Here is a 27,870-nt window from a genome sequence, read left to right as displayed (position 1 = left end):
AGGCAGGAAAAAATCCCACCCCCTTTTCAGGAAGCATTACTCTATGTCACGGAAATCCATTCCTTTCATATCATTTCCTTTATTGCAGCCACGTTGATTGCTTTTATCCCTCATATTTCCTTTGTTTACAGTGAAAAAAAAAGCAATCAAAGGTCCCGCTAAGCCCTTGAAATACTGAGCAGGAGGTTGATCAATTTGCATTGTGAACAGAATCACACTGGGCATGTATCCAACAGCATAAAACAAGTAAGCAAACTTCCTCTTTCCAACGTAAGCTCACTTGTCCTGAGCGGGATATGTTGCAGTACATATGTTAGCAACACTCTCCTATGTTTTCTGGCATTATCCACTCTAAAAAGGAACTCAGTTTGCTGGAATAATGCAGCCCTATCCTCACGAGTTTCACCAGCAACGCTGTGCGGTGAGATGGGGTTGGAAGCAGAAGGTTTCACAGCTAATCGCTAGCTCGAATTCTGCTTATTGACATCTGAAGTGACTCGAGAGGCAGGAGAGTAAATTGGCATTTACTAGCATGCATGTGGAAGCAAATGGGCTCAGTTGCTGCAGGAGATGTTACCAAGACCTCAGCAGGGAGAGCTGGACCCCCTTCCACTATTCATCTTCTTGACAAGGGTATCAAAAGGTGGACTTTTCCCTCCGTTTTTATCTGGGAGAAGAAGCAGTGATTCTAACGGCTGCTCCTTCTACTGCTTTCAACAGCCTTGCATTTCCCCAGCGAGCCGCTCCTCCGGGAGAGGGGCAGGCACGCTACGTGCCTCGAGTCCCGCTCCCCGGGGAACAGCTTGTAGAGACGTGGCCTGACAAAAAGTGTATCTTGCCTGTGTGAAAGCAGATGGAGAGTGATAGAGGGCTGAAGGACAGCAAGGCAGGGGTGAAGGTGTGAAGGAGAGTAAGACGAGATGCCTAGCAGCCAGATTTGTTCCCCAAATGTGCCCAGGGTTCGGAGGTCATTTGAAAGCCTGCCCCTGTAGTGGGATGTGCAAATGAGATGGTAACTCTGATAACCTGCCTGCCCTTTTGAAATTACTGGCTTTATGGTTTACACAAAGAGAGTTTGGTTTTGTTTTTTTTTTAATGTATGTATCCATTTCAGTGGACTGTAGTGCAGAATTTAGTTTTTCCTTCTTACTGAGAAGACGATTTTAAACTTCATTTGCACAGCAGCAGGCTTGACAGTCTGCTTTCATTAGGAAATGTCCAGGGGTGCTAGGCCATAAACTCTGGTCCTCATTGGGTTACAGCTGTGCCAACTAAATGTGTGACCAGACCTGGCTGCTTTTCACTGCCAGCTAAACCGGCTTACCAACAGGCTGTTAAAAACCTGCCTCATTTTGTCTGGAGGATGGTCAGGGTAGATACATTTGGGGTGGCCTTCATCTTTCTCATTTAGGCATCTAAACTGTAGAAAATCAAGTGCACACGTGTTGTCCTTTACTTGCAGGTAAGAGAAAGGGGTATCGCCCTGCACTGCCTCTCCCTCTGCAGTGTCAGTGCCAGAGTCACCCTGGGTGATTTCTATGCCATGTCAAGGCTTAGCCTCAAATGTGTCCCTTTTCACACCCAGGCAAATCACACCCTGCCCTGGGCGGGTCAGTACAGGAGAAAAACCACATTAATTCTCCTTAGACTTCAAAGCAGTTTAGAGTAAGATAGGGGTCACATTTTGCTGCTGATTGCCGATTTCTGCAACATAGGCACCTCCCAGACCGCTCCTCACTCCCAGTGTTGCCTGTGCTAGAAATACACAGCTCTGGCCAAAACGCCTAGTCCCAGCACTAATATTCAACAATAATACACTCCATATAATAAACCTCTCCTTCCAAGGGGTGCTGATAATAATTTCCATTTTTAGTCGAGGGCAAATGAACCATTCAGCCTTTATTTGTTGCTGTTGCAATTGAAGAAGGAGCAGAAGCTAATTTTTTAACTTTTCCTGTAAATAGTGCATTAATGAAGACAGATGGGTCAGCAGTATAAACAAAAACTCTATCTCAAGCTAGTTTTGTTCTGGCTTTGTTTCCCAATATAGTAAGCAAACCACCACCACTCCGGTTCCCATCCTATTAACAGGGTTTGCACTCCAAATGTTGAACTGGGTTATAAGGAAGTTTAAATTAACACTGGGCTGTAGTTTTTCAAATGCTTGAAGAAGATGTTCAAGTGCCAGGAAATCTTCCTCTTTTTTTTTTTCCTTCCCCTAAAAAATTTATAGATTTTGCTGGGATTTGCCTCAGTGAGTTTCACAGAAAAATACTGAACTGAACCTCTCCTATTGCGCTGTAGGTGAGCCAGGCACCAAGCTGCCTGTGGCTGTTAAAAACCACAGGATCTTTTGATATTTCTAGGTTGCTGGAGGTTCTGGCTTGCTTTGCTCTCTGAGCAGTAGAAGAAGGGCAGTGCAGTAGTTGGAGCTTGGGAGAAGATGGACATAGGTTTTGGCTGCTGCTTTGGGTGATGGTTGCTTTGGGAGATGCTTTTTCCTAAGTGACCTCAGTTTTGGGGAGAATGATCCTCACGCCTCCAGCTCCAGAGCTGCTGCTCGCCTGGCAGGGCTCACTGGCTTTGGAAAGACGTACGTGTCCACGCTATTCAGGAATGTTTTTGTTCCCTAACCTCCAAATGAGATCAGCACGAGCCAGCCCCAGGCTGCTGCCATGCAGCAAACAGGCACTGCTAGGGAGAGGGGGTGCCCTGCTTTCCTGCCAGAACAGCGTGGCGCTCTGCCCCTTCTGCCCAGGCTCCACAGACTGCCCCAAACGGCCAGTCTGCCCAGAGCAAGGGGGCTGCCAGGGCTGGGGCAGCAGTGGCAGGAAAAGCCAAGATTTAACGCTCAAAAAGCCAGGAACCTGTACCTTCAGCCAGCTCCGCAGGGCACCGCAGAGTGAGCCTGGCCTCCAGGGACCACACCCAAGGAAGGGGTAATAAAAGAAAGGTTTGGAGAGAAATCTATTTGAGGAATTTTAGTCCACGTGCAGAGAGCTAAGAGAGATGGATCATTTAAAGGAACCTCAAACTTCCAAGTGCTTCATGAAATCTGGCATCGGTGCTGAGTGTTTGCACAGGAGACACAGCTGTTATGATTCCTTCAAAGGCCAAGAAATGAGTAAGATGTCTTGAAGTTCATGCTCTTCTGGAGGCATTGTGTGTGTTGATTTAAGAGCAGCAATCCAAGACTAAAACTCTTCCTGCAACTCCCTCACTGATATGTTATCCAGGCTCTTCCTCTCTTCATATCATTTGTTTCTGCTCCCACCCCCTTGCCTGTCCTGTCTATTCAGACTGCAAGCCCTGCCTGGCATTTCATACAGCCTCCAGCAAAAAAGGGGCTTCACATCTGCTTACGCTTTCTTATACGGATTCTGCTGGAAACAGACAAAAGCAAAAAATCCAACTGATATCGATGATTTTGGTGAGGCAGGGTTGCTGCCTCCTTTAGTGGCATGCAATAATTCAGAGATGGATAGATGGATGGATGGATGGATGGATGGATGGATGGATGGATAGATGGATAGATACTTCCATATGGAAGCCGTATTCTTCCAAACCTTTCTAAATTCTTTGCGCTTTTAAGTCAAGCATCTGCTAGCATGTTGATATAAAACAGATCAGAAATGAAAGCAAAATCAATGCACAGTACTATTTAATGTGAAAAATCAATTTTTTCAGAAACAGAAGTCACAGTACTAATGTGGATGGATGGAAGGAAGGAAGGAAGGAAGGAAGGAAGGAAGGAAGGAAGGGAGCAAAGAAACAAAGAAAATCAAAACATGCAGTGGAATATTTTTCAGGGACTTGTCGCTGACATTACCAGCACCTACAGCTCGGGAGCACTGGCTTTTGTCATGCACTCAGCATATTACTTGTGAGTGTCGTATCTGTATGGACAGGTGTATTTAAAGCCAAGCACTTCTGAGTGTGCAGAAACAACCTTAATTTGCTACTTAGGGAAAGCTTTTTATAAAATATCTACCCCCATTTTTTCTGGTGCTATTTTGCCTGATCTCTGCCATCTAATTGCATGAGCACCCAGCGAATGTGTTTGCATAATTATATTCAAAGGTAAGGTAAAAGTTAATGTAAGGTTTTGCTCATAAAGCAGGCATGCAATCCTAACAGACACACATTAATAAATGAAATAGCGTTCTCAGTAGTTCTAGTCCCAGGTTATGAACAGCACAGGTGCAGCTGAAGGATTCAAGAGATGCTCAGGTTTCTCCCAGAATACCTCAATAAGCTACATCTCTTGCTTTATGTTTTTTCACCACAAACTCTGGCTGAAATCCTCTTCAATCAGCAGTACAGTCCTTGTTTCTTCTTTATAAAGAAAAATTATTAATATCAAAAGACTGGCTGGCCCCTAATTCTAAAAAGCTATCACTGATATTTTTACTGATCTCGTAAAAATTCACACGTGCAGGTCTACTAACTGATAAAATTACATGCCTACCCGCGTTTGTATTGTACTGTAACACACTGTGTGCTATCTGCTCTACTACAACAACTCTCTGGCAGTGAGAGAGCGTGAAGGCAGCCCCTCGGCTTTGCTACACGGTCACTTGAGAATTTATAGTGATTATGGTGAGTACAGTGGGTTACTTATTGCTTTTAAGGCACAGGCCCTCCTACACGCTGCTCGGAACTGTTGGTACGGTTTAGTAAAGGACAGCGGTGCAAAAAGCGTGCTGGTCAGCTCACTGCCACGGGAACAGTCGCAGAAAAGAGATGATAAAAGCAAATGTCGGATTATCTCCCTAATGCTGGATTATCACTCCTAACAAGGTGAATGGTTTGTCTTGGCAAATGGCTTCATAAGAATTGTGGATAGTTTTGAAAGGGTCTGTGCGGTCACACTTCAACCGTTGGCTGCTGCAGCTCATGTCAGCAGAGCAAAACATCACACCTCTTACAAATTCTTTTAACGTGCCATTAACCACAGACTAAGATTGCAGCGTAGCTCAGGGGAAAGGTCTGTGAGCAGTGTCAGCCACTCACAGGGTGAGACCTGTAGCCGGGATAAAGCAATAGAGCCCACGGCACAGCCCACTATCTGCAAACACGCAGCACGAGTGGGGGCTGCGTAACTCTACAATAAGCGACAAGGCTGACCACTTAAAGCAGTGATACCCCTGCAAGGGTAGCTGTACAATGGACAAGACCATACGTGCTCCAGAATGCTATTTAAATCATTGCAGTGACTGAACAGTTCTGTAAGCAAGGGAGATAACTGTGGTATACGGTATTTACAAGTATCTAGGGGAGAAAAAAAGATCACCAAGCCCAACCTCTGTGCAGCACAACTCAACAGAAAGATTCCATCTAAAATAGGATGGGTACAAGGTTTTATCCAAGTGGGATTACACACAAGCACAAAAATAAAACATTCTGTATTCTACATTATATTACAAAGGCAGGCAGTCAATAAATAGGTCAATAAATTATGGGAAGCACAGAAGAGTATGTGTGAAAATAGGTGAAACTGGTTTTAGTTGGTGCATGATAAAGTCTTGTGTTCATGCCCATAAAGTGTTAGAGTGATTCTTTCAAAGACCCTTATCACTTCCAGGGAAGATAACTTTCCCTTAAAAGTGTAAAACAGATGCAGGGTCAGTACAGTAGGCTCTGGTACAGGCTAAAAGAGTCAACGTCACTTACACTTTCCCAAGAATCTGACAAATTTGTAGCTTAGTATAAATAAAGTGACGGGTCTATTGTTTCTCAGCTCCAACACCTTCTTATCACCACGATTTGTTGCAGAAGAGTGGCGGAAACATGGCATGTGACTCCATCTTATATAGTTTAAGGGGGGGGGCAATATATGAATCGACAACTTCAGCACATACGTAAAGGAAAGATCCTCTCTATCTAGCTGGCATGGAGGCTGGCTTTTGTGTCTAGCTCTATGCAGACTAAATGCGCTACTTGGCCATTTGAACTGGATTACTTAGCTGTGTTGTACGTAATTTACTGGACTGGGTAGGGGAACTGGTTTCTTAGCTGGTATAAACTGAACCAATTTCAAGGATTCAGGAAATTTCCTGCACTTATTTCTGCCACCTAAAGCTCAGGCCCTTGAGAGACAACACATGGCCAACACAACAAAGCCAGTGCTGCTTTACACAGGGTGCTTCAGTAACAAACGTGCAGGGGGGAATTTCTTGCCGTTGCAGGTCAGAGCACTGCACAAGCCTGGCATTGCTCCTGGGCCCATTCCTTTACTAAGAGAGTCGGGAAAGGGAATGGTTCCCTTCTGCTCCAGATGCCAAATCATCCCTGCCAGTTACCTTTAGCTGAGACAGGGAAAGATTAAAGAAAGGATACAGAAAAAAGGAAAGAAGTCTAACACCTGGTTGTGCCTTAGTGACATAGGAGTTCGAGAATCATCGGGACTTGAGATCTACAAAGATAAGTTAAAAAAAAATAATCTGAGCATGTAAAGATCTCTATAAAGATTTTACACAAAACTAAACAAACTAGGTGTGTATTGCCCAGAGTTCACCTGTCTTGAAGAGCTCTGGAAATCCCTAGAGATGCCAATCAACATTTATAAAGTACAAAAATATGCCTTTATTTCTGTGAATTTGAATGTGCCTCTTTGGCACAAAGAGCCCTCCCAAATAATCCAGTGATCTGCTCTATGCCCTGATAGGAAGAGACACTCAGTCATAATTCGGACAGCAAAGAACAGCAAGAAGCAAGCAATGGAACAAAATATACATTCCCTACGGTCGTACGACTTGCCCATTCCCCGTAACAGGAAACATACAATTATCTGTACATGCCTCATTAAATAACCTTATTAAATAGGAAATCCAAAATGTACAAATTTACAGACTGAATCATTAAATACTTCCCCTGTGCACTCCCCTGCGCATGCATTTCCTGCTACTATCTGCAGCCACACTCCGATACCACCATGCCTTCGTATTTGAACTTGTAGGTGACCACCCCTGCATCTAAGTAGAGAATAGAGATGGGGTCGAGTTTGGTGGGCACGCAGCAGGCCTTGGAGGCTTTCTGGGGATTCTTCAGGTGAACCAAAGTCTGGACAATGGCATGTTTCGTTGGCGTGACGTGCTCTGTTAAGGGGTAGGCGCACACTCCGTGGCACTCATAAGCTTCATATCCCGCTGGGGCGATGATCCAGGAATCCCAGCCAATCTCTTTGAAATCTATGTAGAGTGGAGTCTTTTTACAGTAGTTGCCTTTTGCGTTCCTCCGGATTCGGGCAGTAGAGTCGTAAATGATGTTGGAGCGCATCTGGAGCAGTGCCTCCTCCCCTGGCTGGCCATGGAAATTGCCGACCTCCAGGTTCTCCAAGTCCAGGAGCTGCTCATGGTCTATCATTTCGTTCAGCTCTTGCTTCTCCTCTTTTTTGTCATTGCTTTGGTCATCAGAGAACACAATCAACAGGGGCACATGCTTCGCCTCAGAGTTGATGTCGATGTCAAGTTTTCCCTCTCCATTCTGCTCCTCCCCTTCCCTGCTCTCTATATGAACTTCCAGCCGGTGCGTGGTCAGCCCTGCCCTTCGCCAGCGCCTGATGGCTTCGGTGACCTCAAAGCTCTCCCACTCGCTGCTCGTGCCATAGATCTGCCTGGATGCCAGCGCCACTGTCTTTCTCTCTTCTCCTACCCCTATACGGTCATTTTCCAGCACTTCAACAATGGTGACCTTCCGGTCAAGCCCATCGTAGAGCATTTGGTCCCGCTCCACCAAGGTGTAGAGCCTAAGCTCTGCCATGGTGATTTCTTCATGGTGAGGGATGGAAACATTGAATAGAAGAGGGTATTTCCGAATTCCTGTGACACCAATAGGGTGGGAAGCCAAGTCTGGAAATGACAAAGATCAAATATTTTAGAAGAGTCAATACATCCAGCAACACATGCACCGAAGTTCATCTGACACGTTTTGCATTGCTTGGTTGCAGTCTGACAGTTCTAGGAAAGTGTTTTTTCACCATTTCCTAAAACCGTACTTGGAAAAAAGTCCAACTTTATTTTAGATGTCTAAGGACAGCAAGATCCCAGCCATGCTAAAGACCGTAAACCTGGATTTATAGATTCTCCTTCTACCCCCATACCTTCCAGGGACTTCCTTCTCACCTGGAAGGATTACATATTAAAAACCTGTCACTTAATACTGAAATACAAATCACTTCTAAGTTGCTGCCCAGCAACTATTTAATAAACAAGGGAAAACATCCATCAGTGTAGGATAGGAAGATGTAAAAGCTGCTGTTAGGAAGAGCAGGCGGTGAACATCCAGTGTGAACCGCCAGTCAACAGAAATCCTGCCCAGACTCAATGGGCTTCAAGTGAGCAGTCACACAGCTGTTCTCAGCCAGGCACTTTTGGCAGCTTTAGTTAATAAAACATATAAGAAGTACATAATATCTGCTTGTCAGTCAGGCTGTCTGTCCTATCTGCATTGTTTGTTTATACATAGGCAATATGCATTTCTTCACACAATGCAGGAATCTTAGCTAATGATCGTGTATTTGTTGCTGAGTTACTGTGCTGTCTACTTGTAACTCACGAGACAGATTAGGACATAGACACTATGGGTAACATCTCTGCAAAGGCAAACTACTTGCGACCTATTATTGTCTTCATCTCTGACTTCTCCAGTTTTGATATGTTTGTAGAAGAACGACACTGATAAAGCTGCCAGTATTGGCCATGCTCCATCACTGAACTTAAGCAAGCAGTTAACTTCAGCACATGACTTGTCCTACTTCAGTTTGGAGGTTTTGAGGCATCTGCCTGTTTATTTTCTTTTTTTTTTTTCTTCCATTTTGCACTTCCATCTGATATAAAGAAAAAAAGGAGGGGTGATTCTGCTTGTATTCCCCCACCTGTCAACTGAGAAAGCTGGGAGCTGAATATGCTCTGCACAGCGCCAGGGTAGGAGCAGACTGGGAGCTGAAAGACAGTGCTGTTCAAGCTTAGCTATAATCTCCATACTGGAGGTAATCTTTGGGATTTCCTAGACCTTGATATGCTAAAGCAAGTCTGCAGTGACTACACATAATGACAGCGGGAGAAATGCCACCTGACTGTATAGAAGATGAGCACAAGTAATTTGCCAGGAGCCGGGGAAGGCCACACCATGTGTAAGAAGCTGGTGAGCAGTAGCAGGGCATGCGACATGTTCATTCCTAAGTCAGGATGTGACTCTGCTCTTTAGCTAGAAAGTCCATAGGGTGAAGTATCTCCTACTGTTACCAGCCCTAGGAGGCTCAGGAAAGAGGTCTGGAGTCCAAAGGAAAAGAAAAAATTCCCTTAAGACCTTTATTCGAGTTTTAAGAACTGATTACAGTCCCATTTACAATGGAGTCGCTACAGTCTATGTGTTAAAACAGAGCTACTTCCAGCCATGCAGCATGCTATATTTCTATATTGTTCTTCTAACAAATTTAATAAAGGATTTAATGGATAATAATGAAACTACCATTACTGCCAATTTTCAGTAGGCAGGTGAACAAAAGAATTCCATGGTACAATCTGTTTTTACTGTCCTGATCATTGCAAGTAATTAATATCTCTGTCAAAAAAGCTCTTTAGCATGAAACGGACGGTTCTTAGTTATACAGACTTTCAAGACACATAATTAACATTAACAGCATAGTCCCTCTAACTCGTGTGTTTATGAAGCTGTGCTAATGTCAGTGGTCTCACTTCGCATCTTGCTGTTTTGGATCGGAAGAGGCGAGAGAAATCCTGAAATGATTGAAAGTTAAGCCAAGTTTACTCTATCGGGTGCAGAACTTTTACAGTGATGAAGTAGGCATCAAACATCATGGGCACAGAAAGGCACGGAACTGTGAACGGCACACGTGTTACTGGGAAAGGTCAGTCTGTACCATCTGCAATGCTGCAAACCTGAGAGAATTTCGGTTTTGCCCAGGGAAAGATTTCACATTTACGTCACTAAACCACACTGTATTTTATTCCTTAGCATAGTGTACTTGGTAATTTTCACCCCATTTATTTTTTCTGAATAGTGCAAAATGAGAAAAGGACACCACATACTCCTGCATGTGTCTTCATTTACGCTGAGGAGCCGTGGCAGGCACGGCGTTCAGATGAGGAACTGTTCACCAGTCAGCGTAACTGGTTTGCCACCCACCCTTCAATAAGTTTCTCCACACTGGAGAAAAGAACATGTAAAGATTTAAACCACAGTGTAGTGTCTCTTCAAACCAGAAACACGTTGCTGGTGAAGACTGCCCGGGTGTGGCAGGACAGAGCAGGACAGAGCAGAACAGAGCTTTTGGATTCTCTCCTTGCATCTCACTGCGCTGCAAACTGAACTCACTTGCACGCAGCCTCCCCTTAAAGTTCGTCATTGCGAAACTGCAAATGTTAGAAAAAAGCAATGGCTTCTATACTTCATTAATTAGACTAACAAAGGATGAGACAAGCCCCACGGCAGTTTGAATAGTTGCATGTACCTCTTAGTGGTTAAAAATGAATCAAAGCACTTGCATTTGCCAAGTAGAGTAATCAGTATTTGGAAATGATTAGCTGAACAATGTTTTTAAGATAAAACCTGTATTAGTACAAATTGGTATTGACAAACTATTGAATGATAGCACTGAAACATTATCTTGCTCTTGTTCAACTGAGAGGAAATGCTGAGGCAGAAACGTAGAGGAAACTACCTATGGTCACAATTAGGATTCTTCAACTTTTTTTCTTTTTTAAATAGGAAATATTCTAGTCCTTCAAAGTAGAACCTAAGGGTTGTCCAAAATTCACGTATTTCTGTTATTTGCTGGACTATACTCAGATGCCAAAGGAAGAAAACTTTACAAATCCCATGAGGATCAACAGTAAAAGGATATTAACATTAAGCTCATAATAGGAAAATACTGCAACTTGGAACAGAGTAAAAACATTTCTTGCCTTAATTTTGAATATTACTTAAAACCGATCAGGTAATTGCAAACGATGTGTGTCATTATGGGGATAACGAAAATGACGCACCTAAATTGTATTTGGTGCTGCCCAAACATTAAAGAAACCTCTTCCCCAGAACCTTACAGCCTCAAAAGCAAAGGGCAAGGGCTCTGCCTCACAAGAAGTGGGGTCTGGGAGCCCTTGTACATGCCGTGTGAGCCACCTATTTCCAGCGCTGTCCTCACTGAAAGGCCTTTTTTCCCCTCGTGCAGTTCATGCTCCATGCCTGGCAAACACATTTCACGCTGACTATAAAGACGCTCGTTTCTATTTACTTCTCCTAGAGATGCACATCTTACCTTCATTTTTGAAGCTCCTAATAATATTTGCGGATGGCATAGATGTCCTATCAGTGGCAAACCTGTTGTACAGCTCTAGCATGTACTCTGGCGGATCCACCTTGGCCGTTTCATGCAGGGGAATGTCAGAGAGGTTCAACGTCTTCAAAAACTCATTTTTCATATTCTGAAGCAGCGTGTTGAAATCAACACCATCCTGCTCGGAGAGAATCTCATCAAAAAGAGGCACGTCTTCCTCCAAGGAAGAGTGCTCCAAGCTCAGGATGGGACTGCAAGCGGCAAGGTGAACCAAGAGACAGAGGACAGCCCACAGCTGGAGGACCACAGAATCCATGACTTCGCTCGAGCCTCCAACCGCACTCAACAAGCTCTAGCTCTCGTGTGGGCTAAGTGGTGGTTTTATCCCCTGGGTTGTACACGGCTTGTGTCACAGAGAGATGACAAGTTTGGAAGCTCTTGTCTTGAAACTTGTGATCCGTCCTGTCTGCCTCCCCTTCCCCCTCCCCAAAACCAGGTCTCGGTAATTGGATATGGCTTGCTCTCTTCTATGGTCGCCTTGCCTCTCTTATCTCGTGCAGTGTAAGCTGTTCACCAGATTTGTTGCTATCTCGCAATCCCCTTTCCCTTAATGAGCATTTTGTAAACATTCTGCACTAGGACACTCAGAGATAGGGCAAGTTTCTCTTCAGAGAGGAACTGCCCTTTCTTTCTGCCTGACTTCCTTTGCCGCGCGCGAACAACTTTTGTCCATGCGGATTTCAAGCTACCATGTAAATTCTACAGAGCCTCTACCCCAACCTATCAATTTCGCACCAAGGGCAAAGAATAGCTCCCTTAAGGTAACAACTCTGCCCTTCTCAAAACTATTTCAGAGCTAAGTCTTTACATTACACTGACAAAGGAACTTATTCGGGAAAAGGTCCATTATTCTGTGCCTGTACAGCGCGCAGCACGGGAGAAGAGCTCTGGGTACTGCCACAAGCCTGGAGTCACAACGCCCCGAATGCAGAGGAGCAGATGAGCAAGGGGAATTTCTCACATTGAAACTATAAAGCTGTGCTTTGCAGGGGCTCTGCTGGAACGAGCGCTTTGAAGAGAGATCGAATCTGAGCCAGAGAGTGTGTCCTGTAAAGCTGGGCCTCAATTTTTTTTATGCAGGCACCATACACCTGCATTGGCACCACACGGTGTGTCATAAGTGATTTTTTTTTTTTCAGTGCTTATTTTCGCTATAAACCACTCTTTCCCGATCTGAACATTAACACTAGCTGAATGCAAGCGCTCAGTGCTGCGTGCCATACAAATGCTCAGAGACAGAGAGGGGACTGGAATATTTGCAAATGGTTCAGAAAATCTTTCCTTCCTTCTTTAACTTATATATGTGACTTTGCAGGGTACAGTTATTCCTGATTTAGTCACAGCACTGCCAAAGCGGCCACCTAAAAATTATTGAAAACACACGAAGGCCAACAGATCGCTCTGGCTGCACCTTCGCATCAATTCAAATAGCTCAGAGGCACAATGGGGGGAACATGGAAATGATTTTGCCAAAAAGATGCGCTAAAATTATTTAGTGGCCCTTTTCGCCTTAGTGTGCAAATTTCACCAAAATGTGAGCATAGGGCATGCAAAAACTGGCCTAGTGCTTATGTAGCATTGCCCGCTCAAATCTCCTTGTTCTTCACAGACATTTTCAAAGTGTCCTTGTTTTGGCAACTGGGCCAGCGCTCAGCTCCTATGCCCGAGTGGTTCAGCACTTGAGATAAAGAGGCATTTCTTCTCATCCTGCAGAGTTTCTCCTTACAGGCACTAAGAACTTGGCCCAAACCCCACCGCTGCTCTGCTGAGTTTTCTGGACTCTGCTTCTCTGTTATGGCTAAGCACACCCACCGATTTGTTACCCCCTCTATGCAACTTTCTTCCTTCTTCAACAGCCCAAATCTGTCACTGGCACAAATGGCCACAACTTTATGTAAATTACTTTATGTAAGTGGCCAAGCTAACTTAATTAGAACAGTACTCAAGCCACGCCTGTTTTAAATTAATCCTCTATTTTTTTCATAAATATCAGTATCTTTGTGAAAATCACATGCAGCATTGACGTCATGGAACCAGACCTTAGCATGGCCTTTTAACCTTGTTTTATTCCACTTTCCTTCTCCTAAACACGGGAAACTTGACAATAAAAGCCAAGTACAAGTTATTGCTACACTACATTAGAAGTAGCTATTTTTGCTTAGGAAGATTAATTTAGAACTTATGGTGGAGTTCATGGTTATCTCTGCAGGTTTATCTATAAATCCTCTGTGGCCTTGTCAAAGGCTCATCTCTGAATATTGTGGCTTTCCAGAGCTAAGCACAGAAAACTTAGGGAAATTCTGGAGCTGAGTTCAGGTCATTTCTGTTAATTAACTTCAACTGAAAAGCACAATCATCTTTTCATTGGTGATTCACCACCTGACTATGCCGAACTAAGGCCCTTACTGCCATAAGAAGTGAGACTAACATTACAAACCACGAGCACAGACTTTGCCTTACCTCTTTCATGCAGCACCATACTGGCTCTTGTAAAGCAGAACCTTCAGGATGGCTTGCCACAGGCAGCTGTGCAGGTAGGAGATTTGTCATGAGAGCTAGGGTACCTACAGAAGTGGTTTCATTTTTTTGTGTTTAAATATTAATTTCAGAAATGCACTGGTTTCATATATATAAATGCACATAATGTTAAATGAAAGAGATAAGCACATTGTACAGCTACAGCTTGCTGGAAGGCAGCAGGTGCTGAACCTTCTCAGCACTTCACAGAATATGGCCTTATCCTCAGTCCTCACTCATATCAGGTTTTCCTTCTGAGACAGGAACAAATAACGGCTTGACTGCACAGGCAACAGCATGCAGATATGCCTTGCAGAGCTTGTAAGCACCGGGATCTGCAGTATTACATGGCTCCTTTCTGAGGGTTTGGGGTTTTCTATGATATTTAGAGCTGAAGGTCTGAATTGATAAGGATTTCTTTAGCATTTGTATAGCTCCAAGGTTTTTAGCTGAGTCTCCTCTTCTCACTATGAACCAACCGGCTATTCTGTGGACTGCGCCTGGCCAGTGATCAGGCACTGAGTGAAAGTCTTCTCCCTGACACTGTGTTAATCCAGATGGACAATTCTAGAGCCAGAGGAACTTTTCTAGGTTCGCTCCACTTTTAATTCACATTAAAACCTAGTCTGCTGCACAACTCTTGTTTGCTGGGTGAGAAAACGGAACAGCATTACTTTAACGCAGAGCTGACGCCGCCTTGGAGCAGAGGCCAGGCGGGTGACCTCGATAAGCCCTGTTAAGTCCAGACATATTTTCTATGAATCTGTAATTTCACACCCTGCAGATATAAATATGTAAAGTAAAAAGTAGTGTGCGCACAGTGATCTGACACGAATTTCCTAACCCTCAAATATGTCATCCTGATTCAGTGGCTCATTAGGGACACAGTTACTGCTCTGACATTCCATCTGTCTTTGCATTTCTGCTCTCGTTTTGATAACTCCTTGAACAATAGCACAGTGAAGGGCAGTGCAGCCTGCTGTGTTACACACAAACCAGCTCTTGCTGAGTTTTCTAGCTTATTCAATGTAGACCCTGCTGGGGATTTGCCAGATGAGGAATACCCGTAGAGTACATCCGATATAAAGCAGCTTCCTGTTTCCTTAGGTTGCAGGCTGATGAATTTAACACGTGCGTATTTTTTTTTTCTGAATTAAATTGTTTAACAGAAGGGCTTTATTTCATGTCACTGAAATTAAGAGGTTTGGCCTTTTTTTCACATGCACTTCAATTTACATGCACAACAAGTATCCTGGAAAGGAAACTGCCCTCAAAAAAAAATACCTATGCTAAATAGATTAACTGAGGTAAGCGGAAAGGCAACATTAATAAGCATCACTGTATAATTATTATTAAATCTGTAGCATACACAACGACCCCATTTCATTAATGGCGCATCAGGCAGAGTTATAGAAAGGTCTCTTGGCCCTCACTCTGAGGAAGTTTGTGTACATTTCCCCAGTGAATTCGCAGCTGTACATGGGAAAATGTAGATAGTGAAAACCTCAGCCTCTGCACTGAACCTGACAGAGCCAGGGAACAACATTCAGCGTTGATACAGCTGTCGGAGCTGGCTTCTGGTGGAGGTGGCACTATGGGTTGGACACTCTTCATTCTTATGCCATGGCAAGAACTAGAGGGGAAAATCAGCCCAGAGATCAGAGAGGCCTTTCCTACTGACAGAGCTAAGCAGACTGGGCATGAATACGAGCGCAGTTGACACAGCAGTAGCCGAGGCTATGCAGCAACTCCTGGGAACAGCTCAGCTGTCGAAAGGGTCAGTCCTGAAGATTGTGGGGCTCCAAAATAGACTCTAATCTCAGGCACCCCACAACTTCCTCCAAGCCGATGCCTCCACGGCTTCTTCTGTCAAGAGGCAGCAGAAGAGCACGGGTTTGACTAGGAATGTGTGAAGCAAGCTCGGTGCTGAAAGGCTAGAAAGTGAAGCGGGGCTTTACGAAGTGTCAAGGTCGACGATATACAAGATCGAAAGGGTGTGATGCTCCTCTGGGCAAGAGGAAGTGGGAAAAAAGAATGTGAAGTGTTTTTTAAGCATCCCCATTCCTCCTTAGTCTGATTTTTGGAATGGAGGAACACCTGCTTTCACTAACACATTCAGAGCAGATTGGGATGTGGAACCTTTCCCAGGAGAAAGTGATTAACGGTTACTTATGTGTCCTGGACTTTCTGGACATGAATAGTTCCTCAGTGAATAAAAAGAAAGTTTGCCAGTTAGTTATAATGCCACATGTAATTTCTCCACGTGTAAACTCAGGTGGATTTTGGTTCAGTAGTCCATACTTTAACAAATTTAACTAAGATTTTTAAATGAGATTGTTATTACATACTAGGCTTTTATCAAACACGAAAAAAAGTTACCTGTTTCTTTTTTTTCCCCTTTTTCTCTGATTATTTTTAATGGATTCTATTGAAAGAGTCTCTCAGAAAACACCACCAGGCAAACCCAAAGAGATTAAGGTTTCAGTAGAGGAAAACAGAATTGCTCATGGTTTAAATACAAAAGCATTACTGAAAAGCATATATTCCTTAGAATTCCTGTTTTATTTTTGGAAAATATTTGTAGAGAGCTATTTGATGAAAAAATATTCAATTAAATAAATAATCTATTGGAGGGGGAGAAGATATTAAAATTTTGCCTGTCCTTCTTATGTATGAATCTAAATATCACAGGTAAAACTGTGTCTGGAATGGGGAGGTAAGAGCATTTCAGTTCAGATTTCGCAGGGGAAGGACTCCCATCCGCTACGGGCTTTTGGGGATGTTTCTTACAGATCTTAAAACTACATTTTCAAATCCTCATATTTAGGGCAGGTGAGACAGGAAACCTAACAAGCATCAAACATTTCCAGTATCCTCTGATCTGTAAAAGCTTTACAATTTTCATCGAAGTTTTATGCTTATTTGTCAGCAGCACAGTTAGATGCCTGCGTATGCAGTAGATGAGAAACAAATCCTGTCCCTCAAGAATGCGCACTGTATGTAGAGAGACACACAGGGTAGCAAAGGAAAGCCTCCCTGTTTCATAGGATAAAATTTATCGAACGACTTGCCCAAGGTAGCAGAGGCCATGGATAGGAGAGCCAGCAATCACCTCTCACTTTCCAGAACTCAAAAAGCAATGTCCTGCTTCATCACAAGAAAATATCCTCTCCCATCCTGCTCCTGCAGAGGATTTGCATTACAGCACATGGGAACCTTTGTTTCTGTGCTAAAGCCTTAGAGAAAAAAAAAGTCAAGCCTGAGATTCTTTTCTATGTGACACAGAGAGAGAGAGCCATCGTTCTCAGCCACACGAATGCTTTTGCCCATAAGTAATAGAGCACTATAAAGAATAAAACGGTGTGTTTTGATGGAAGAACAGGAGTGCCTCTGGTGACGTTTATCAGCCCTCAGAAACACTGAGATGAGTCTGAAAAAACCCCACGTATTTTTCCACTGCCCAGCACAAGGAGGTGTAAGACACATCTCTGTCACAGCACTTGGATAAATCTCTGTGTCCAAACTGCATCAACAGTCTTGTTGAGAAAATCTTAAAATTCATACTGGGCAAACCTGAAATCCTTTTCAAAAGGTGTGTAAATGCAGGGATTTCAGTTCAAGGCTGCTCTCTAATCAGGATGCCACAGACATATACACCATTTCAGGGAAGCAGGAGAGTGATGCAAGCTAGTGTGCTCTAGCAAGCATCACAGCATGTGATTTGAGGTTTTCCAAAATACAGGGCTGAAATTATTAAGAAAAAGCCCCACAATGGTCTCTGTCAGGAGATAGCTGTGGCATGAGGTAACTGTTGGATGTGATATGGGAGATAAAGAGGAGTGTGACACTGACAGTGTGATGAGCTTGCAATGGAATAACTAAAATTAGTTTCCATTCCTGCATCTGCCTAAGTCCTTATTCCTGTATGCCTCGGTCCATGGCTGCTCTGGATTTCCTTTCCATAAATGGGCTGTTCCCAGCAGCTTGCTATTCCGATTTCAGATGTCACTGGAAAATGGAAAGCTGGCATTTAATGAAAGAGTGGGGAAAGAGAAGTGTGGCAATGCATTACTACCACTGCGACTGAGAAAAAGAAAACAAAACATGGAGAAGAAGGAAAGTCACTGAGCAGCCACAAGGACAGGGAAGTACTTAAACTCTGTAACACAACCCCTTTCTGACCAGAGGCAACACCGAAATGTGCATCAATAGCTTTATATGGGAAGACAGCGGCACCTCCTCTTCATCAGCTATTTCCAGGCCACTGAAAAGGACAGGGGACACACTAACAAGCAGGGCACCCAAACTACTGGCACTACCACCGGCAATTCCCTTTCCCTTCTCCTTTTTTCCTGCTGAAGTGGGAAGAGCTCCAGCCTCTAGGATGGGAGTCCGTCAGTGTGCACTTGCTCTAGTGCAACCTGGTCTCAGCGGCGGGTCATTGGCCATGCGGCAGCACAGATAAATAACGATAAGAGATTTTTTTGGGCCAGCGCAAAGCCTGAGCAACTGAAACAGAAAGAAAAGAGCTGGAAATAGCTGGACATTGCCTTCCTGTCAGTGTCCTGTCAGTCACGTGCAGCAATTTCACTGCAAGCTCACAGCCTCATTGTTTCTGTGAGTCCCAGCTCCCTGTATGCTCATTCCCCAAGCAGTTGTTTGGAAAAGTTGCCATTTTCTAGTGTGATCGGGTTGGCTTTGTATTTAATTGGGAAATTTGTAGCATGCACTCAAGTACATAGCTCAGTCCTGCAGTCAGAGAATGGTACACAGATAATTCTTTGATCCTACATGAGGAAGGCAAAGCAGGCCCTTGCTTTTGCACCTGCTTCTGTACATTCCAGCATTTAACCTGTCTTTTTTTCTTGCTAGGCTTCAAAAGGAACTAACACAGGCAATCAAAGTGCTTACATCTAGCACAAGTATTTCCAGGAGCAGTAGGCTAAATATTTGCTTATCACATTTATGGGATGGGAGATTTCTCAAGAAATTTATTGATTTGTCTCCACTCCTATTATCTCAGTACATGCCTCCATGCAGATTGAGGCCCTAAATAATATCAGAAGGTCTTTTAAAATCTAGTACCCTCAAAGGTCACACAATTTATTAAGTCAGTCTGACAATTCGAACCTGGTGAGACACGGTCAAAAATAAATCAATTACTATTTGAGATCTTCACACAGAAAGTGATCATACTGCAGTGCTAATGAACAGCAGAGTAGGCACGCTGTTTAATACCAGGAGGTTTGACCCTGCAGGCTTCTTATCATACTTGTTTCACAGAACAGTTTAGCAGAGAAAGGTCAAGAGAAAGTTTTAATTTTACATTTTTTAAATTCCTTCTCTCATCATCTAGTTATTTTATGGAGCTTTGGTATTCATGTGGGTGTTAAAACTGCAGGCAACTCTCTGTGCAGCTTCAGTGACGCTGACAAAAGCAAGACTCCCGAACAAAACTTTACAGAAATCTCCAAAATTGTACCTCTTTCTTTGTCAGCTAAGTCCAAGCGGGCTGTTTGAGGAATGTCATTCTTTTTCTTAATAAGAACTCCATTTAAACACTCCCACAGCCCTAAAAGAACAAAGTTCTTGGGAACAATTACTAAATGTATCTTGTCCTTGGTTTTTAGAACTATGGATTCTTAATCTTGAACAATAGGTTGGAAGAAAACAGGCTCTGTTCAACAGAAATTATTTTCCTGACAATTTTGATTAATGGCTTGAAATTATTCAATTGGCAGCTTGAGTATTAAGCAGAGACAGAGTATTTTCTGGCAGAGTTAGTCGATGTCTCAGCACGAGATGGTAATTACAAAGCCAACAGCTTGTAATCATATCAAAACATGTGGAAAAAATAGACAAGCATGTCTAACATTTGCTCTGTTTATTTGATGTTAGGGTTGGGATCAAAAAGGGAAAGCGTACATAACAGTATGAGAGATTGATGCAGTAAAAAATACTGTTTAAGTACAGCCTTAAAAATTCAAAGATTAAAATGTATTACATTTCAGGTTGTGTAACTTGATGATTGAATTTATACTCGATAAATTAGGGCTGTCAGCAGCCTCTCTCATTTATGTTTGCCATGCAACTGAATATCAAATTTTGTTCTTTCTATCTTATTTTAAGGGAAACCATATAGATCTTCTCATTAATTGTGGCTTCGATTGTAGCAAAAATTCCAAATATGGTCTGGTCCTCTTAGACTGGCTTCTGCAACTTTATTGTTGGGGATGTTCAGAATACTTATGTATTGGTTAGCATTACTGAGGAATTTGATCAAATGCTGTTAATAGCTCACTTCACGAGGCAACTGCTGAATTCTCGTCACCTGAAAATGTCTTACATATACCCAAGACCAACAAGTGGAAGGACTAATTGGTGTCCAAATTTAACTGTCACATCAAAAATGTGACTTTATCTTGGCAGCTTTAAAACAAGAAAATCACAATGGGCAGGGAAAATGAGAGCCCATAGGTAATAGCTCTATGCAAATATCATTACTGCCGGGAAATTTACCTCACTGATACACAGATTGTTTTCTGATTAGCTGTCACATCAGTTTGAGACTATTTTAGTGGTAGCATATGCATACACACAGTACTCTTTCTCCAGGTGCTATTTATACCGTATTAACACTCATGAGGCTCAGGATCATGAAAATACATTTTCACTGGATAATTTTTAATCAATTTCCCACTTTTTAGACTGTAGTACTGCTACCTCCATCATTCTTGTTGTGTCGTAGTTATCTTCTTCACAGCTGTTTAACACCTGTAAGCTACGCACACAGACTCCCCTATCTGAAGGAGCCCACCCGTCTGGCAGTTCCTTGCTTTTATTTAGCAGGACCCCCACATTTAGGATTGTAGCTCGGGGGAGTCTGTAACATGCTTTAAATCACGCTGCACATCTCCCAGTTTTTCTCAGAGCAGCTTGGCAGATAGGAGTGTCTTGTGAAGCGCGGATGGCAGCTTATCTTATTGAGAGCAAGGAACAAGCCCCTCGCAGTCCCTGGTGTTAAAGGGCTCGACTTATCTGGAATGAGTGGCAGAGTGCCCTGGCTCAGCTCTCAGTGTATTGCACCCAGGGACATTGCTTAATGTGCTGCTGTCAAACACCTCCCAGTGTGCTCAGGGCAAATTTCAGAATCAGGGCGCTTCTTTAGGTGTAAACAGTCTCTGCTTCCTATCACAGGGGATGGAAAAGGTTATTGGCTACCACTGTTGGCTCAAGCCTTAACATCCTTCTATCTCAATTTAAACACATTTTTAAATGCTTAACAACCCTTACGTGGCTATCTGTACCATGGTGCCAGCAGGAGAAAGGGGAAACTCCCGAGCAGGTGGCAGCGTGACTATCGTGGTATATATGGGAAGGGTGGATGTACTGTCTCCTACCTGGGAACTGCAACAGAGAAAGGCCTTAGCTTCCAGGGCAGCTCAGACTATAAAGGTAGCTATCTGAATTATAAAAACCTCCTCAGAAAAACTTATTGTACTGCTTTACCCCTCTACCTTACTTTATATCCCCACATCAGCTCTCATCCTAGTACCAGCAATTAAAAAGGATTTTTTTAAGGATGCTTTGTCAGCTCTGAGCATAGCCGCAAAAGGATCAACTTCAGGCTACATCCACTTTTCAATCCAACAAGAAATGGCTGGAGCAACTTGAGGACCCTGTTCAACAGGTCTGAATCACCTTCCTCTCTTTATAAACATCCCCAGAAAGTTGAATAAAGTGGGAACTGGCAAGTCACATGCGTCTGGTTGCCTCTTACTGAGCTGAGAGAAAGAGCAAAGAATAGAACTTGCAGAATAGGGAGGGAGATGCTAAAACCAGCAGAGGATGTGGCTGTGACAAGTGCTAAGAACAGCAGGACCTGCCTGCAAGAAACAGAGACCTGGCTACAAAACTCCAGCCAGACTGCCAGCCCCCTTTCTCCCCTGGTCCCCCCAAACCAAACAAGCCAAGAGCACATAATTCCTCTGTGGGTTATTCATGTCTGAGGGAGGAGCCTGGCTAAACAGGATTGGGCAGGGGCAGAGACAGATGAGGTTGCCTAGATTTTACTTGGTGGCAACAGAGTTGTGATAAGGAAAGGGAGATAAGAAGAAATCAGGAACGTTGGGGCTTCCCCCCTTACCTGTGCTCCTGGTCAGAGTGCCATTAGTGTTTGTCAGATTTATCTTTCATCCATTACTGCATCTCTTTTCTGAAAGGGAAGAGATTTCACTCATTCATATTAGGTCTTATGAATCTTTGCTACTTATGTTTCTAGAACACTTTGAAGTCTTTGATAAAGCTTGTGCAAGTGCAATCCCTCATTAGACAATGGAATATGTACACATATATTAAAGAGAGAAAATGACAAATATTAAGGGATTGAAAAAGAGTTCAGTTAGTCACCAAATGGGGCATAATTAGACATGAAAACAAATATCCCACTGGTTTGGAAATCTGAAAGAATTCTAATCGCCTGCACCCTGACTCAGCTTTTACTTCCCGGGGATCAGGTCTCAGGTTGACAGGGATTCGTTTTAATTTATTTTTGAGTTCTGGTTTGCTCCTAATCAGTGTTTTTACTTGCCTAATGACACCAAGATCTCACTTAATAACAAACTTGGATTCAGACTGCAATAAGAAAAACATAACTGTTGAGATTACTGTAGCAATTTGCCATCTAGTGGTCAATCAAAATCACACTCGGTTCTTAGCTCAAGTAGAAAGCAAACGTACCACCGGGACTGGATTATATGTCTTGGAAAATCAGGTGTGGCTCACTGGCAAAAACATTTAATGATTTTAAACATGTAAACATGCAAAACCCAGCTCGTCTCCTCTCCAGACAATAATTTAAACCTGAATATTTAAGATTAGGCACCTGGATTCAAACTGAGCACATACTTTCCCTTTACCGGGATGTGTCGTCTTTTCTTCTTGCACATGGATCTTGCCGTGCTGTTCGGTGCTCAGCCACAGCCATTTGCTCCTGAGTGCTTAGAGGGTAGAGACACACACTCAAGAGGCAAGTTTTTGACTTCTAAAATTAAGAGATTATATTTTTTTCCTCACAACTATGCATTGTTAGTACAAAGAGGCTGGGAAGACCTAGCAAATGAGGACGCTCATTCACATCTTTGGCCCGCCAGCCCAGACCGTACAATTTTTGTTTCAAATAGTGGGCTTGATTCTCCAGTCTGACTTCATTTTTCTCTGCTAGGGGAAATTCTGTCCCATAAGGGAAAATTTGCTAAGGTTAATAGCCATCCCTTTTCATTACTTGATGCAAACTGGAAAACTTGTTTTCACATATCAGACAAGATATAAGAAAATCTGCCACTCCTCCTAATTTAAGCAGCCTCTGTCATTTAAATGGTGTTGCTTACCAGGGTAAGAGTTTCTGGGTTAATCTCTGATTTTAAAATGATCACAACTGGCAAAGGTGTCATACCTTGACCTAGGAAAATAGTCTTGTACCCTGGGAAATCTGGGGAGATGGTAGGGGGAGGCTCTCAGTGGAATGGGTTCAGTGGTAAAAAGATCTTGGATTAATGCGCAGCACAGGTGACTAGATAAGTTGGTGTCCTTGGCAGTGAGGGCCCATAGAGGCTTCCTGCCCACTGATCCATACAGGGATCAAGAAAGGTTAATTGCACAGAGGTGGAGATGTGACTGGAATGTGTGCTAATTCTGCCCTCCCCAAATGCCTGACATAGTTTAGCTGCCTGTCAGTGTGCATCCAATGATACCATTGCTTGGATTCCGGGCATGCCTTTAAACACCTTTCAGGCTTTTTAAAAAAGCTGGGAGAAAATAATCAGCATTATTCTGATATCCCAGCCTAGGATAAATATTGCTTTAACTTACAAAAGCTGCCAATGCACACACACACAGATACACACTCAGGCACACCCAGACACACTCCCAGTGTGCTCTCTTCCCCACCTTTTATAGAACAAGCCTAGATGAGAAGCTAGCTAAACTTCCAAAATATGCATATTACTTTGATGGAGAGAAGCTCTTGGAAAGATCAGGTAACTTTCAAGATAATAAGAGTCACAGCCTGATACTCTCTTCCCCTCTAGATGCTTTCTGCCAATATGTCTTTAGGATCAAAGCTTATGCACTGGCTTCTTTCTTCATCAGTCCTGGTAGGATCACCACAGCCCTGCCCCTCTCCTGATGCAGATGTACAGTTGCCTGTGCTATTTTCAAGGTGTTAATCTTATGCATAAGGCTAGTAAGCCTCACGGACAATTCACTCTGCACATTAACCATAGGCAGTTGTTATTAGGATAAGCACTCTGCTTTGCTGACTGTGAACATAACTCTCTCCTGCTGTTTCTGAAAAGGGTTGCTGGCCGCTCTCCACTGAGGAAGTGGCTGCAGTCCTCTGTGGGGCCCTCCCGTGGAAGTCAGGGGAAATTTTCCATCCATTCCAGTGGGAAATCTCATGGATCACAAGGTAAAAAGATCCTTTATCAATAGACGACCCATAAAGCTGCTGATACCTACAAGCTCTATGACAGCAGACACTTCATATTATATAGAACACACGTCTAAGTTAAGTCATAAATAAAAGGAAATCTATATATTTACTTCAGATTGTGAACATTCAGGCCAGACCCTTTGCTGAAGACTGTGGATTTAAAGATTGAAAACATTTTCAGACTTCAGTTATTTAAGGCAATAGATGGACCATGTCTTCAGGGATACTTTACCTGTTGCTGCTTTTTACTTCCTTGGTCTTTCCCTGTAGTCCAGTAATGACATCCATCACCGTGCAAGATAAGAAAAATAGATGAATTATAGTCTAAGACATGTATGTAAAATATAGCAGAAATAGCACTGGCCGACTACAGCATCAAATACATAAAAATATCAACATTCTTTCTCCTGCATACGTCTTTTTCTCTGATTTTGTTCAGAGGTGGGTGTACATTGCTGTTTGTCCTGTAGTTAGTTACGAAATTCAGAATAATTATTTTGCTCTGCAGCCATTTCTAGCATGACCTTTGAAATCAGTGATATGTCGGTGATACCAACAGGCCTAGCTTCAAGGTCTGGAAATTCAGAGCTGGCACATGCCCATCCATATGCTCACGTGAAAACAGACCATCCTCTGAAAAAGAGGGGGAGGGAGAAGGTGGGCATATAAATGGGTTGTGTGGTATATGATTTTTCCTGTGCTTCCTCTTCTCTTTGTCGTGAGTTGCACCCCAAAAGGTACAGCAGCATCACAACAGACGTGCTTCCAGCGTGCTCCATTCAGAACAGTTTCCTCTAAGCTGTGCACCCTGGAACTGGAGGTGCTGCAGGAGTACATGGATAGCTGAAGCATTATTCAAACAGTAAACACAGCAGTCAAAACACGAATATATCGCTAACAAGTCTGACTGATACAATGAGACTGTGAACAAAAAGAAAAGCTAGAAACAATCTTCTTCCATGTATGAGTACATGAAGAAGGACAGAAACGCTACCTCCCTAGCTCAAACAAAATTAAGCGGCAGATAATAAGGTATAAGAAAATAGGATAAGGTATCAAGACTTGTTTCAGAGTTCTATTTGCTCTAGTAACAAGTGCAAATCTACTGAGCTTGTAACACTGCTTTCAAAATTAGTAGGCAGTATACACTAAAAGCTTATTGGTAAGCTTTTAGATGCATAGGCAGTACTTTCTAAACAAAAAAAAAAATTAAGAAAGGCCTCAAATATGCTTATAATTTAAATGAAATTCAGTCAGACCACAGAAAGGGATTTTTTTAAACCATCGGTGAAGACTGAAGAGCTGGACTGAGTTCCTGCCTCAGTCAGGGACAATTTCCATCATAGCAGTCAAACCACACAGAGTAGATCGTGCTTCACTCTCCCATTGAAAGCATTAAGGCAGCAAAGCACCCCTTATTTTGTCCATTCAGAGTAGTCCTCGTGATCTGTAAGCAACTATGCAAGAGAACAGGACGCTCCTCACATGAGTAACGCTCTTCATCCCTGGGTCAATGGAAAAGTTTAGCCCTCCGTCTTTTATAACCACGCATAACCACTCTGTTGTTTTCTTCAGATCTCAGTCGCATCTCAGAACACTGTTCCATTAATAAATGAATGCAGAGGGTTGCTTTAAAGTAACTAATTCTGATTAAAATAGTGGCAACAGGATGAGAGTCTCAAAGAACCCTTATTACACTGCACACAGAGTAAATGTTCAGATTAATCTCAACTGCAGTTGGACAGAAAACCAGATGCATTGACTACTTATTTTAAATAACTTTGAATTAAATAATAGATCTTAGAATAATAAGACTCAGCTTTGTTCGTGCATCTAGTCCACCTCTCTGGAAGCCCTACCAGTTTGTTCCTTTGGGTTCTCCTGCAATCTCTGATCTTCAAACTTTCAGCAGATAGTCAATGTCAGGTCAGCACCCCTAGAGAAAAAATCCAAAGTTATATAAAGCCTGAGATAATTAAGGCAGTTATTGTTTAGATTTTTGAAGAGCTTAGCTCACTCGGGGCAGGGGGAAGGGCTTGTCATGACTTCCATGCCCTCTAACAGTGATATCAAAGGGTTAAAACAATCATGATGGTCAGCCTTGAAACCTTGAATAGAAAGAATCTATTTCTCCTTATATATTCTAGAATATTCCCTTGAATATTCTGTTCTCCTGAAGAGAATGGAGAGCCCCTAAACCAGAGGTCTGCGAATACCTGCCTTGGGCTAGCCATTGCTCAGGCAGGAGCCACAGCAGGACGTGAGGTGACACCTTAACTCAGTGATACCTGATGGGATGAAGGTATGACCTCTGGTTACCTTAGGTAATTATAACACTAAAAAGCACACCCCTAGGATGTAAATGTGAGCCCACCTTAACATAATGAGCCAAAATAAAAGCAAGACACGCGCGAACAAACTTTTGTACAAGTAACCAATCAGATATTTTAACGTAACTTCTTCTTGTTATCGTTTTGTATGAAAGACCCCATGTGGTTCCAAAAGGCGTGCTGGCTGATGTCAAATGCCCGGCACCCCACTCTGCAGACTGGCAATAAAGACAAATATCTCGACTCAGTGCGTTGACTGGCGTTTTTCACACCGGGTGAAGAACCCTGGTTTAGGGACAACAAGAGAAGATACCCAAGGTAACGCTGAAACATGACAGTTGTCACTTGGAAACTAGATCAGGGCTTCCAACTGAGTTTTGAAGGTCTTGAAACAACAGCCTCTCTGGCTACTGCAACCACAAAAGCTTTGAAAGTCACAACCCACTGAGTGCTTTTGCCCAGCAGTGCTCTCAAAGACTGCCTTGAGGTGTTTCACAGCCCCTGTGCATCAGCCAATAACATCACAGCTCCAACTCCTAGCTTCACTTCCCACCAGGGAGCTCCACTTCAAAATACAGTTAGAGACGCTGTCCTGTATCTTGCACCAATGCTGCCTCATTTTGTATTTTAATCAGCTGCTGCCACAAACTACTCTCTAGCATATGCAGGGCACTCAGCAAGCGGTCACAGCTCTTTTTACAGTGAAAGGATAATTTTGTCCTGTGTCAGAAACTTTTTAGGACTGGGACAGCCTCCTGTATCCGCCCAATACAAAAAGCTCTCTGACTCACCACACCTATTCAAATTGCTACAAATTTTCACTGGCCTTACAGAATTCAAGCTTCTTTGAAAGGGTTGGTAACATAGATCTGCTCCCTCCTGTTATCTATCCATTCATCTGTTTTCTCCCTCTCTCCAGCAGTCACACATAAGGTGAGTCAGCACCTGAAGAGGCTGGGTGCTGATGCCAAAGGGAAGTTCTCCACTGGAAAAAAACTATTCTGTTACCATTTCTTCATTGGCACGAAGCACATACCTAGCATGAAGCCAAGGTCATGTTGAGGCCTGAGCACAGGAATGCACCAAAGGGAAATGTCTCTCTCCTACAGGAAAACTAGCAAGGCCCATTTTATTTCCATTCTACTTTTGGATGAAGAAATAAGACAAAGCAT

The 27,870-nt window shown here is 43.1% G+C and overlaps 1 protein-coding gene across 1 annotated transcript; it reads right to left on the bottom strand.

Moving 5' to 3' along the window:
* Window positions 1-1,879: 1,879 nt before the first annotated feature.
* On the bottom strand, window positions 1,880-11,768 carry BMP10 (bone morphogenetic protein 10). The gene is made up of 2 exons (XM_075074775.1): window positions 11,282-11,768; window positions 1,880-7,850 (listed from the first exon to the last, which is right to left on the bottom strand). Exons 1-2 carry the CDS (start codon window positions 11,613-11,615, stop codon window positions 6,907-6,909), a joined length of 1,278 nt encoding a protein of 425 aa, XP_074930876.1. The 5' UTR covers window positions 11,616-11,768; the 3' UTR covers window positions 1,880-6,906.
* Between the last annotated feature and the right edge of the window lie 16,102 nt (window positions 11,769-27,870).

The sequence above is a fragment of the Phalacrocorax aristotelis genome, chromosome 24, assembly GCF_949628215.1.
Source record: "Phalacrocorax aristotelis chromosome 24, bGulAri2.1, whole genome shotgun sequence".
NCBI classification, from domain to species: domain Eukaryota; kingdom Metazoa; phylum Chordata; class Aves; order Suliformes; family Phalacrocoracidae; genus Phalacrocorax; species Phalacrocorax aristotelis.
The sequence above is the reverse complement of the archived record's forward strand: the minus strand, read 5'-3'. Positions and strand labels throughout refer to the sequence as shown.